This window comes from Varanus komodoensis, unplaced genomic scaffold (assembly GCF_004798865.1).
Source record: "Varanus komodoensis strain SLA01 unplaced genomic scaffold, ASM479886v1 scaffold91, whole genome shotgun sequence".
NCBI lineage: Eukaryota > Metazoa > Chordata > Lepidosauria > Squamata > Varanidae > Varanus > Varanus komodoensis.
This window is the reverse complement of record NW_025336610.1, coordinates 434,083-447,013: the sequence shown is the minus strand read 5'-3', so window position 1 is coordinate 447,013 and position 12,931 is coordinate 434,083. Positions and strand designations below refer to the sequence as shown.

Here is a 12,931-nt window from a genome sequence, read left to right as displayed (position 1 = left end):
CAGAGGGAATCGAGTCCCCTTCCCCTGCAATGCGTGGGGCAGACGGAGGGACCGGGGCCCTGGGACACATGTCTCGCTCCCGCCCTCTCTCTGAAAGAGAGTATGAACACTTCCCCCTCCTCCCCGGGGAGCCCCCAAAGCGCAGAGGGAGCGCGCGGCTCTCCGTGGGCGGCCACCTTTTGTGTGCCACCTTTGTGGCGTAACCGGCGTGCGCAAGGGAGGGCAGCCTCCCGAGGGCAGCCAGCAGCAACACGGCCTTGCGGCACCTCGAAGAGGGGCAGATTAGTTACGGGGCCAGCTTTACGGACAACAGCCCGCTTCGCCAGAGGCTGCACCAAAGGAAGGAAGGCGTTACCGGTCACTGTAGAGCTTCAGCAGGTGAAAGCACACGTCCCGCAGCGGCTGCTGTGCGTCGCCTTCCTCGAGGACGCAGCCCGAGCCCTCTAGATACGGAGGCAGCGGCGGGCAGGCATACCTATCGCCCTCTACGGAATCCTGCGGAAGGCAAGGCAGACATGCAGCGGGCAGCGTGCGCCAGGAAGGCTCCTTCTCCGCGCTCTGCCTACAGCGGGGGGCTCCAGAGAGCCCTGGCCACGCGCGCACACAGCCTGGGGGGCGGAGGCCCCAGGGATCCTTCCCACCGGCAGCAACACCTTTCCACCTCCTGGGCGCTGCTCCTGGATTGTGTGACTGCATCTCATCGCCCCAACTTGGTGTCTCGCTTTCTGCAACCCTTGCAAAAGGGTTTTAACTCAGTTTGGCAGCGTGATCCAGAGGGTGGCAGGGCCGGTGGGGAGGGATCGAAGCTCCCCTGAAGGACCTGTGAGGCTGAATGCAGCCCGCGGACTTCTCTGGGGTGGGCGGAGGAGCCGGGGCAGGCGGCCAGTTCAGGGGGCCTGTCAGCAGGGCTCTCCTGTCCCGTGGCTGGAGCGCGAGGCCGGGCCGTGACCTCGCAGGCCGCAAGTGCGACACCCACCTGGAAGGCAGCTTCGTACATGCTGAGCGCCGCAGAAAGGGGGGCCGTGGAAGGAAGCAAATACCAGAGGTGGATGCCAATGCAGCGCTTCCAGTCCAGCTGGGAACAGACGTTGACAGTCCTCCTCTCCGACAAAGGCCACACCTGCCGGAGCGCAGCACAGGGCATGAGATGCACCGGCGGAGAAGGCCCGCTGGAAGGCAGCAGGGGCCTGGAAGGGGTCCGAGCCCACCCAGCCCTCGGGCTGCAAAAGCGCCCCCAAGAGCACGAAGGACGCACGCCAGGAGTGGCTCTCGGCCTGGTGATGGAGCACGCTCGGGTGACAGGGGCAGCCGCGCTGCGCCAACCGCGGCTGCGCAACCTACCGGCTTGCCTGCGAGGAGGGCAAATATGCGCAGCCTCTCCTCCTGGATGAAGGCGTCTGCCTGGAGCTGCTGCCAGTCTGTAAGCTGCAAAGCCAGCAGCTCCCTGACCTCCTGGCTCCCTGCCAGCTGGGAGAGGAGCAGAGCCAGCCTGTGATCCCCTGCAAGAGAAGAGGGCGCGTGCCAGGCTGTGGGGGAAGAGGCAGAGCCTGGCCTCCCAGAGCTGCCACAGCCCCTGCCCGCCGGGCTCTGGAGGGGTTTGCGCTGCTCAGGGAGTAGAAACGGAGGTGCCGCGGGGCCCCGAGGGGAGGCAATTCAACGCCTGTTCAGGGACAGCCCGAGCGGCATCACGGGGGACCGAGAGGGGGAGTCCGCAGGAAGGCCCGCTCCAGGAAATGCCAAATGCCTCTGACTGACGCAGCTGCCGCTCGTGCCTCCCTCCCCCCACGTTCGCACAGGGAGCCCGGCGGGGCCTGTCCAAAAGCAGATCTTGTCCGGGCAAGCTCCCTCGCCATTCAGGGAGCTGATGCAGCCGAACACCTGCCCCCCCGAGAACCCGTGCTGGAGGTGGGGAGCACCAACGTCTCCCACGTACCTGGCGGCGGCTCTGCTGAAGCACAGCAGGCACGTGTCCAGACCTCTCCGAGCAAGAGCGAAGTGCCTCCCTGGAAGCCGAGGCTTTCACCAGCTCCCCCAGGAGCAAAGTCACTGACTGCCTTCACTCCGCTGCCCCCACCACTCAGGCCGCTGCCCCGGGCCTTCATGTTGCTGCCCCGGGAGGCGCACCGGTCCCCGGGCGCATGAGAGGAGCCGACTCACCAGACTCCTGGGCCAGCCTGCAGGCTTCGCTGATCTGCTTCCCAGTGAGGCAGCTGAAGACGGCCTCTGCGGCACTGTCCTTCTGGCTCAGCGCCACCTCGTCCTGGATGCGCAGGGCGGCGGCCTGCGACAGCCAGCGGGAGAAGGCCCCCCGGCGCTGCAGAGCCACGATGTACTCGCTGGGCTCGTCCAGGCGGGCCTCCAGCTCCTTCAGGTGGCCCCAGAGTGCCTCGCCCAAGGTCCACACCAAGCACCAGTCCTTCACGACCGCTGCAAAGAGAGCGCGGGCGACCGGCTCAGCGTGCTCCCAGGCCCGCGGCACTCTGCCCGGGGAGGCCGCCGGAGCAGCTGCAGGGTTTCCAGCCTCGCTTTGCCCCCGATCCCGCCCACGCTGCTGCAGCTTTTCCGGAGCAGCTCTGCTCCCTGGCCGCCCTTCTGCAGGGCACCTGTGCCCCGCCCCGCCTGCCCCGTTCTGGCCTGGATCATACAGTCATCTCTGGAAGGGAGGCAAGGACTGGGTGGCACCTGGTCTTGGGGTCGGGCAGGTGGCCTTTGGCCTTTCAGATCTGACGGAATGATGTTGCTGCCCACAGCATGTTCCAGGCAGACGCCTCGGCCCTCTTCTGAGCACGTCTGCCTGCCCTCCGTCTGCTCTGTGGCCGTGTGTCCACAGAAGCTCCTCGGCAGGGCGGCCTGCCGTCTGGGCCAGCGCAGGGGAGGGGAGGGACGGCACTCTTGTGGTCGCTCGCTGGACAGCTTGCTGTGGGCTTGCTCTGTGCAGAGCTGTCCTTCCCACAGGGGCGGAATGAGCTGCAGTGTTGTGCAAACCGGCGAGACCACGGGCAATCCCAGGCTTGTCTAACCCTTGCATAACCCACGTCCACGGCTTTGCACAATGTAACAACTCCTAAGTGAGGGCTGCATGTTCAAAATGCCCCAAAGCCTCATGGTGGATTAAATAGCCCATGTGGGGCGGTTGTATCAACACCCCATAGAGGCGATGCTCAGTCTGCATGCCTGCCCCCCCCGCCCCACTGGACAAATGATCAGGCGCCCTGATCCGACGTCCCGGTCGCGCTCACCTTCCACTTCTTCCGGGCCGCCACAGGTCTCAGTCGCCCACCTCGCATATTCGTGGATAGCTGCCACACCGGGGCAGGGGGTCAGGAGTGGGCAGGGCTCATCCAGGTGGACAGTGCTGTGCTTGAGCTTGATCTCGAGGGGTGGGAGGAAGGCCTGCAGGCGCCTGCCCGCAGCTCTCCTTTCCAAACTCAGCTTCTCCACGTGGACCTTAAAGGGAGACTCGGAGAGCCTGCGAGGGCAGCAGAAAAACCAGCGTGGAGGAGCAGCGGCTGCCCCCTCTGCAGCCCCCGTGTCGCTCTACAGAAGGAGGGCGGCAGGAGGGCAAACCTGAAACGTCCCTGCCTTCTATCAGAAGCCCCCTGCTTCCAGAGGGCACGGCCAACTCTTCCTCCTCCGCAATGCGGGCAATTGCAGCCTGGAGAAACCGGCATGCAGGCGCAGTCCTGGGAAGCCCCTGCAGGGCAGGGCAGGGGCAACGCTGGCGTTGTGCCTTTCCTCTCACAGGTCCCCAATGGCTCCTGTGAACGGACACTGCTCAGAACAGGGTGCCACGTCAGCCTTTGGGGAAGCCAGTGCTGCGTCGGAGGAGGCTCTCCTCAGAATGGAGAAGTCTGGGTGCTCTCCTCCAGTCCAGCTCAGCTCGGCACGGCCCAGAAACCACACAACAGGCCGGGGAAGGGTCCTGTGAATCCCCTCGCAGCTCCAGTGGGAGCCCCCCAAATCTAAGCCCACCTCTGCCGCAAGGGCCGCCCAGGAGTGCCGAGGTGGGTGCTTTCTGCAAGCTCCCATTCCGATTCTGTGCAAAGGAAGCATCCCGCATGGGTTCTGCCCCCGAGGCCAGGTGAGGAAGAGGAAGCCTCGGTGCTGGATGCTGAGGCTCCTTCCTCTCACTTGGGCAGGGTGGCCAGAGCGAGCCATCCATACAGAAAGCCGGAACAGAAGGATGGAGGAGAGGAAGGGAAAACGCCCTCCACCGATGCTGCCACACTCCGCCACACTCGGCTCAGAGGGTGCCGTGCGGCTGCTTCCCGCGCACTGAACCGCAACACAAGCGCAGGCGCCGCACTCAAGTGCAAAGGGGCATCTGTCATGGGAGGCACAGAAGCGGCCGTTCCGCAGGGCAGGCCTTAAGGTAGGCTGGCCTCAGGCAGGAGGCAGCACCCCGGGAACCCCAGGGCAGAGGGGGCCTGGGCAGAGCTGCATTTGCCCACCCCAGAAAGCCTGCTGAGCAGGCTGCCCTCCAAAGACCTCTGCTTCAAAAGGCATTTGTAGAAGAGAGAGGAAAATTTATTATAGCAAGCGGCTTGAACAAGGACCGAGCCTACAAAAGCGAGCCCTGCCAAAGGCGGCTGAGGCGAGGGAACCACCGGATGCCTGGACCGAGGCGAGGCAGGACCCGGCCCTGGAGAGCCACAGAGGCCAGGACCACGGCGAGGCGGCCTGGGCATGCGGCCCTTGCCTTCCCATGCTGCGGGAGGGGCTCGCCCGTGGCGGACGTTCGCCCTGCACCAGAGGAAAAGCGGGAAAGCCGTCCTCGCCTCAGCCGGGGTCCCTCCACGCGTGGCGGCACAGAAGCATCTGCGAGGCGAGGCGGGGCCAGGGAGCGTGACTCACTGCTTTGGGGCAACGGGCGTGGGCAGGAAGCCGTACTCCATGGACTCGTCCTGGGGCTCCTCCGGCTCAGGTGGGCTGCTCAGCTGCTCCCCGCTGTGAACAAGGACCCAGCTGGGGCCCCAGCCGACGCGGAACGACCGGCCCATGAAGAGTGCCATGTCCTTCAGCAGCCGTCCTTTCCCGCAGGTGACGGATTTCTCCAGGGGCACCAGGCCAAGGTGCCTGCGGATGCCCACCGTTTTCAGGGGCACGTCAGGTGCTGGGCTCGGCACTGTGAGCACGGATGCCAGCGAAGGGATGGCGGACCACGGCGGGGCCGGCACTGCGGCACCTAGAGAGGAAGTCCTGGGACTGCAGCTGCCCTGGAGGGCAGCGCTCGGAAGGAGCAACGATCCACTGGGGAGTCTTGATGGCAGCAACCCCGCAGCTGAGAGCAGAAGAGAAAGGGAGGCCGTGGCTAGGAGGATGGGCTTCTAGGGGTCCCACTCAAGGCGGAAACCCAGCAACATTCGGGGATGGTGGTGGGTCAGGGCAGCCGCCCATCTCCAGGAAGGAGGCTGGCCGGCCGGCCCCGGATTACAAGCCACTGGGGTACAGCCCCTCCTCACCTGCCGCCACACGGCGTGCAGGCCGCTCCTGCCGGGGCAAGAGAGCGGCCCCGCAGGGCTGCCAGGGGGCTGCAGAGCAGCCCCTTCACTGGGGTTTCGGCGTGGCTTCCTAACAAAATACAGGACTCGCGAGGGGAGAGTAAATCCTCGCACCCCACGTCTTGAGCCAGGACCGCTTGCAGCTCTGTTTGCCCTCGGCAGCTTGCTTTGGGCAGCGGGCAAGGGAATCAGAGCACAAAGCCCCCGTCTGGAGCTTCTCTGAAGCAGCATCCAGCGCTGGGACCCGCTGCAGACATCCCTGGGAAACGGGCCATCTGAGACTTCCCAGTTTTGGATGCACAAAAGTGCCAAATTGGGTACTGCTGCAAATCCGCTCAGAAACAGTAATACAGGTTCTGAAGATATTTCTGGTCATTGTGAGAACAAAAGCACAATTAAAACTAGTCTGCCCACGGCTGACGACCCCTCCGCTGCACCGCTGAGGCACTCTGGAAGGGCTGCCACGCTGGGGGCTGCAGAAACTGGCCGCAAAGCCAGATAGGGTCGTCTCCAGGGAAAAGGTTAAGGGGAGGACAAGGACCGCCGAGCGCAAAGACAGCTCCCCATCAGAGCAGGGGACACCCAGCAGCGGCCGCTCCGGCATCGCCCAGGTGAGCCTGGCCAGAGCGCGAAGGGGTTTGGCCCGAGGGCCTGGTGTGCGGTTTCCTGGTACCCACAAGGGATAACGGAACCACCCACTGCCGGTAGCCGTGGGTTGTCAGCGTGGCCTGCTGCCCAGGAAATGCTCTGGATTTGCATAATACAGTAACCCGCTGTCCCCTGGCACTCACAATGACTCGTTGTGCCCTGTGAACCAAGCCTGCGACACACTGCTTAGTCCTTTTCTTCCCTGCTGCATTTGTGAATGTAGCTTATTGTTTTACAGCTGATTTTCCAGTTAACTACTTAGTAGGCGGCCAAGAGCCGTTCCGGGAGGCTGCTGCGGGACATGCGAGTGGGACGGCTCTGCTGGTTTTTCCTCCCCCCAACGTTCCGTCCCCCGTGTGCGCGTTGTCGTGCGCGTCGGCAAGCCTGGAGGCAGGAACCGCAGTCTTTCACTTGATTATAGGCCAACTGTTTGGGGAGCCCTTTTTGGCTGAGGCGATGAATACAAACACGCCAAACAAGGAAGTGGCCAGGTTAGCCTCCGATTAGTAGAGCCGGACGCGTGGCGCTTTCCCCAGCATCTGCAGGAGCGCCAGGACTCTCACTGTACCTGACGGACGGCTTTTCCGTCCTTGTGTCAAGGCGGAGATTGGAAGCCGTGGAGAGCAGATCTCCTGAGAAGCATCCGCTGCTGCCGCTTGCTTGCCAAAGCGGCGATCGAGGATCAGGTCCAAATCCTCCTCGTCCACCAGCAAGGAGGCCTTCATGATCTGGAACGAGCACACAGCAAGTTCGCCTCAGGCCGTATTCTTCCGACCTCAAGCAGCAGGCGCCTCGGTGAAAGGGCCTGAGTCGGCGGCCACCTTCCGTTCGTGGCACGCTCGGGCCTGGCCCGCACGTGGCGGCCCACCAGGGCCTCGCGGACCAGCCGAGGCTCTCGCGTCACGCGGCGTGTGCCCTGGGGGCCTGGCTTGCTGGGGTCTTGGACAACCGTGAAACAGCCCATTCGTTTCAGGCCTCAGACAAGCCCTGTCCCCAGGATCGGCACAGCGTGGCTGGCTGGGCACCACGCAGAAAGGGCGCCCGCGCACTCCCGGCAGGACAGGGCAGCTCTTGCGGCTGCCAAGTCATGTGAACCAGCTCACAGAGCTTTCTTATTTTCTTTATTTATAACTGTTCTCCAGCTTACACAAAATCCTCACCAAAGATGACTGGCATTACAAAACAAGATTAAGAATGGCAGTTCAAAGCTTCACAAAACCAACCGACTCAGAATTAAAAGGCTTGGAGGAGTGCTAAGGTCTTTGAGGCCCCACATGTACTGGTCTGGGCACCAGGGAAGCCGGGGGGAGCATGTTCTGTGCCACAAGCTGGGTGCCCCCGCTCTGGAGGCTCTCCCAACCGCCCCCCAGCCAACGCCAGAGCAGGAGGCCTCTGCACCAACAGGACACGCCATCCGCTTCCCCAAACGCAACACTCAGAGCGCGTGCCCCCCTCCAGAACGGTCCGCCGGCCTCAGGAGGCAAGCGCAAAGCAAGGGGGCCTGCTCCTCAGGATGGCAAGCTGCCGCCAGGCGGGCGAGTCACCTGCAGCGTGTGGGGGTTGATGTCCAGCGCAGAGGCGATGTGGGTGGAGGCGGCCATGGGCTCCTGCTCCTCCGCCAGGGTCTCTTCCGCGGCAAAGTCCTGCGCCGGCTCCTGCGTGACGTCTGCCATGTTGCTGTCCAGCTCCACAACCCTCCCCAGCGGTTCCACATCGGAGCTCTGCAGGCACCACGAGACAGGATTTCTGCGCTGGCCTGACGCTCTGCAGCAGGAGCGGCCGGCCCCCGACAGACCCCACGCCTCCCGCCTCCCGCAGGCAGCCACCCTGGGTTCCGCCCCCCGTCTCCCCCCACCGAGCTGCTGCGTGGGGCTGGCACCAGGACCACCGCTGCATGCAGTGCCGCAGCGAGCGGTGCAGTGCCAGCACCGTAACGCTCCTTCCCACGGACCGACTTTCAAGGCGCTGCGCCAGGCAAGGAGGGGGAGGCGGCTGGGCAGAGCCAGAAACACGCGGGCGGCCACCAGTGGCATTCCCCTCGGAGCACAGTGCCAGGCAGAGCACGGGCGCCCACCAGCTCCTCCGGAAGCGAAGGACAAGGGGACGCATCTGGGTGGCTGTGCGGCTCTTCTGATGCTCCCGGAAGCCTTCAAGCACATGCCCACTCAGCTCCTTCCTTCCCCCTTCCCCAAACGCTCGCATCCTCCCTAAAGGTATCCGTATTAGAAAAGGTGACATTTCTAACAAAGCCCGGGGTCCGCTTGGACGGACCGCCTCATCCTCTGTCTCTGCGCTTGTGCTGTGCTGTGAATGGGCTGCGTGCAAAAGCATCGGACCTTTTTAAAGCTCATCTCACAAGAAGGTCCAATTCTACCCCGTGTTTTCAAGGAGAGAGAGCAAGCGAGCGCACAGTGGGCTCCCTCCGACCATCTAAATCCCCGAGGCCAGGGATGGCCGAGCCGCTCTGGCCACGTGGGGGCCGCCTGTGGCACACGTGGCCCGTTCACGAGGCACCGCTCAGGCATTCCTGCCCTGGGCGTTGGCTCTGAATGCAGCACAGCAGCTTCAGCCTGCAGGAGCCACGTCTGGGGCCAATGCAGGGATCCTGCATGTATGGGTCAGAGGCGCCCGCCCGAGCTTTCCCGGGCAGGTAAGGCATGCTGCGGCAGCCGGCCCTGGCTGGGAGCTTCTCCTCCTGGCTGCTGCCTGGCCTGGAAAAGGGCCTCTTCCCGCGGGCGGCACCCACAAGGACAGCTCAAGGCATGCCTGCTCTCACGGTTGTCAGGCCTGGCCAACGTCCCAGCCAGAGAGCGACGCACTTCAACCTTCCCTTTACGAAGGCTCCAGAGTATCTTATTTTCTCACCTTGGAAGACGGTGCTGGTTTTCCACTTAGAGCCATTTGCTGAGCCACCAGCTGGCCTGGAGGGGGCACCTGGGCAGTTTTTAATTTCTTTGCCTCTACTTTTGATGAGTGTTCCTCCTCTTCCTCATCAGAGTCTTGCAAGCCATACTTTGAGAAGTGAGCCACCTGGACAGGAGCAAAAGCCAATGCCAATTGCAACTGACAAAAACACTTTGTGGATGTAATTAAGGCGAGCCCTGCCCATCCAGCTACGATGGCAGACCGTCTCCAAAGATGCGCCTCGTGCCTGGGGAAGCCCGTGTGTCGTCTAGCCAGTAAAAAGCACACCCTCTCAGGAGTTCTGAAGCTGCTTCCCTTAGCTGCTTTGGAGGGCGCTTTCAAACCTTACAAGCCACAAAGGAAAGGACTCATCCGATACATTCAGAAATGCGGGGCTTACCTTGAACACCCACGATCCCGTTTCGGGGCGATACTCCTTGAACTGGGCCCCCTGCTTCCGAGAGACCGCCTCCAGCCTGCCCTCGTAGTTCATCTCTGCCAGCCGTTCCGGGCTCTTTATCAAGCAACGCGAGGTTTTGTCTGTGGGCCAAACGCCATCCAAGGTAACTTCGGCGCGCCTGCGAAAGAGCCAAGGTCGGGGACCTGAAACAAACACTCCTGCAGGCAGCTCAGAGGCAGCCACTGCCTTCGCTGGGGCGGAGAAGGCATCCAGCGCCCGCAGAGGAAGGGGGCTGCATTACCGATTTAAGCCTTCGCCAACGGGTGGCTTCAGCTCGTCGTCTGGGTAGACGATGACTTCTTTCCGGCGGATGTGCACGATCTCGTCCAGGTTCAGGCTAGTCAGGTTGACTTCGCCTTCAAAGTAGATGGAGCCGTAGCCTAGAGAGAGGATGGCGACACCCGCAGGGTCAGCCCCGGCTGCAGGGCCGCTGCACCCAAGGCCGTGGACACTCCCTGGCCGGTCCCCCCAGCCACCCCACACGCCTGAGGAACGTGAAGCCAAGCGCACGTGAATGGCCGCGCCCGCTGGGTCACCGCCCTGCAGCTCCCCGAAGGCTTGTGGGGCTGCACGCAGAAATCCAGCCCATTAAAAACATGTGTTGGGCGTCCCGTTAACAAAGCATCCCTTGGGTGCTTCATTCTCCCCCCCCCCCGAGACTTTCAAGAGGCGTCTACAGTGCATGCGGGTTTGTCACCCAAAAAGTAAATAAAAGGTGTTCGATGAAAAGGGGCGCCCACTGGAGGAGCCTTCCAGGGACGATCCTGCGGGATGTGCCCAAACCAGCCGGAGGACCGAGCGGGTGGCAAGGGAAGCGCACACATGGCGAGCCTGGTCACCTGCCAGGGGCACTGCGGGCAGCCCAGGGAGCGACCGGCCCCCGTGGCTCCCCTGCAGGATGGCCCTTTGCGGTGTGCAAACTCGCCCTATGGCTGTGGCACGGACAGCTTTCGGGGAATATTCGTGCTTCGTATGATGAGAGCTGCCCCAGATTAGTCTTGAAAGGGAGCATGCAAACGTTGAAATAATACAATGCACCCTAAGAACGTGAGAACAACTGTCTTTTCCTGTCAAAACGGAAATGAAACTGAGGGATCTTTCCCACAGCAAAATTATGGAGGACAGGAATCTTGACCTCTGTCTTGAGGAGAAAGGAGGAAAGCTTTCTGTGGCTTAGGAAGCTGAGACAGAGAGCAGGAATGAACGAATGTGTGCGTAAGCAAACTTGGATGAAAACACCACGCAGAAGAGAAAAATGAAGGTGTGGTGGAAAGCAGCGGTGGGCTTCTGGCCGCTGTGCCACTTGTCAAAACCCCGTGTAAAGCCACCATGCCCCCGGCTGAAAATGACGGCGTGAATGCGGCTCCACGCTCCAGAGCCAGCCAGTGGGCCAGTGCTCGGGCGCTGTGTGGCAGACGGGCTCAACCCCTTCAAACAGGAAATTACTTAACCTGCATGAAAAAGGGAACTTCTCAGGCTGTTTGGAAAGAAGGCAACCGAGAAGGCCTCCACGCAGAGATGCGTCCTCACCTTTGCGGCCAATGGTGAAGTCTGTCACAATACACTCTCCTTTGTCGTTTGTCATTTTGGCCAGCTCGTCCATGGATGGAATAGTGTAGTATCCAACTCGTACCAGAACAATTCCTGAAAGAAACACAGCCTGGATGAAGGCCACGCCTTTCAGCAACGCCCAAAACAAATGCAGTGATTTGATGAGAACAAAAACTATCCAACAACTAACCACAAAGAACGGACATTACCATTTCAACATTTTCACAACAGGTGTGAAAAGGAAAAGGGCAGCCTTGGCTACCACAAGCCTGGCAAAGCCCCTAAGAAAAGATCGGCTCCCGAGCAAGATTTGCTCACAGGGCCAATTCAGCTCTGCCCAAACACGCCTGTCCGCATTCCAGGAAGTGCCTCGGCACAAGCGATACCTCCGGCCCTATTTGGCCGCCATGAGGCGATCCGGGCAGGCAGGTTTCGAGGGCAGGTGCTCTGTTGCAGAGCCTCCTCGGCCTTCTGAAGCAGTTCAGGCAACGCACTGGGACCTTTTGCGAGCCGAGCAGGGGCCACACTGGCCCAGCTGCCTGTCTCGAGGGCCAGCTCAATGCTGGGAAGCCCCGCGAACCCTGACGAGGAGGCGCTCGCTCAGGGAGAGGCCGCCTGGGTCAGGCCGGGCGTCAGGCAGCTCGAGCGGGGAAGTGGCCCTCGCCAGGGGGCCGCAGGGCTGGCTTTCCCGGCAGGGCCCCCCCGCGGGCAGTGCGGGCGTCACCTGCTGGATGCGCAGAATGCCTGTGCTCCACCTCCTCCTCGTGCTCATCCTGCAGGGACTCCTCGCGGTAGGAGGCCTCCTCACGGCTGCCTTCCAGCCCGTTCCGCAGCGCAGGCCGCACGTTCAGGGCCAGGATGGTGTCGTCCGCGCCGCCGTGCGCCTTGTACGTGGTGCTGTCCGGCGTCTGGGGAAGTGGCTTGCCAAGGGGGCTGGCGAAGAACCGGGATGCTTCCCGGGGGGGGCCCTCTTCCTCCTCCAGCTCTCCCTCCTGCCTGTGGTTCTCGTCGATGGACCTGGAGAGGAAGTTGAACCTGAGGAAAAAGCCACACCATGAAGGCGACACGCTTCGCCTGCGCCCGGACACCCGGATCGGCACCATCGATTTCCATGGCCTGTGGGCGGCGTGTCCCCAGGAGGCAAGCTCTAAGCACCTGATGAGGCCTGGACTCCAAAGGACAGGCCTGCATCCAGGGCAGCCTTCTCTAGGCAGGTGCCTTCCCGGCATTTTCGGACTTCGACTGGCTCACAGAGCCAATGGTCCGGAATTCTGGGGGTTGCAGTCCAAAATATCTGAAGGGCAAGAGGCTGGAGGAGGCCAGTGCAGGTAATTCTGCAACAAGCTATTTAATATGGCAGGACCAAGACACTTCGCAAGATACAATGGGCCCAACTGAAAAGCTTCTTGACCCAACGGTACTACCATGGTTGAAACCATATGAAGAAGGGAGCCGAACCTGATTACACTAGCCATTTAATAAATTCTCGCACAAGTGGTGCTGCCTAGGTCAGATATTTGTGAATTCTGCTCAACTGCAAAACAAAGCACACCTCCAAATTGCAAAGCTGAGACAGGACCTCTTGTGCGGAGCTGAGGACAGGCAGAGCAGCCAGAGCCTGGCAGGCCTGAGGGGGAGGGGGAGGCTGAACCCACCCCGGCAGCTGCCTCAGAACCACCCAGCTGTCGTTAAGCATCGTCGCCGCGGTTCCAGCGCACCATGACGGATGGGGCCACTCAGAGGCCTAAAGCACGCGGATGCCCTCAACGTGATGCAGCAAATTTTGAGGGGAGCCCCTCCTACCGGGGGCCCCCTTTCCATGCCCCTAAGCAAGAGCCACAAAGAAGTGTTCAAAGGGGCACAGGCC

The 12,931-nt window shown here is 62.1% G+C and overlaps 1 protein-coding gene across 3 annotated transcripts in view; it reads right to left on the bottom strand.

Annotated features, from left to right (window-relative positions):
* NUP98 (nucleoporin 98 and 96 precursor) overlaps positions 1–12,931 on the bottom strand; it is a 34,479-nt gene that overhangs the window by 4,566 nt on the left and 16,982 nt on the right. For 2 of the 3 annotated variants that reach the window (XM_044418557.1, XM_044418559.1), the window contains 13 exons: positions 11,789–12,099; positions 11,044–11,157; positions 9,755–9,893; positions 9,454–9,631; positions 9,015–9,179; positions 7,694–7,870; positions 6,718–6,877; positions 4,855–5,281; positions 3,240–3,469; positions 2,158–2,427; positions 1,342–1,499; positions 977–1,120; positions 356–495 (listed from right to left, as the gene is read on the bottom strand). In XM_044418557.1, the coding sequence (XP_044274492.1) occupies positions 356–495; positions 977–1,120; positions 1,342–1,499; positions 2,158–2,427; positions 3,240–3,469; positions 4,855–5,281; positions 6,718–6,877; positions 7,694–7,870; positions 9,015–9,179; positions 9,454–9,631; positions 9,755–9,893; positions 11,044–11,157; positions 11,789–12,099 (2,613 nt within the window). The remainder of the gene's footprint in view (positions 1–355; positions 496–976; positions 1,121–1,341; positions 1,500–2,157; positions 2,428–3,239; positions 3,470–4,854; positions 5,282–6,717; positions 6,878–7,693; positions 7,871–9,014; positions 9,180–9,453; positions 9,632–9,754; positions 9,894–11,043; positions 11,158–11,788; positions 12,100–12,931) is intronic. The other variant, XM_044418558.1, reaches the window with a different exon arrangement.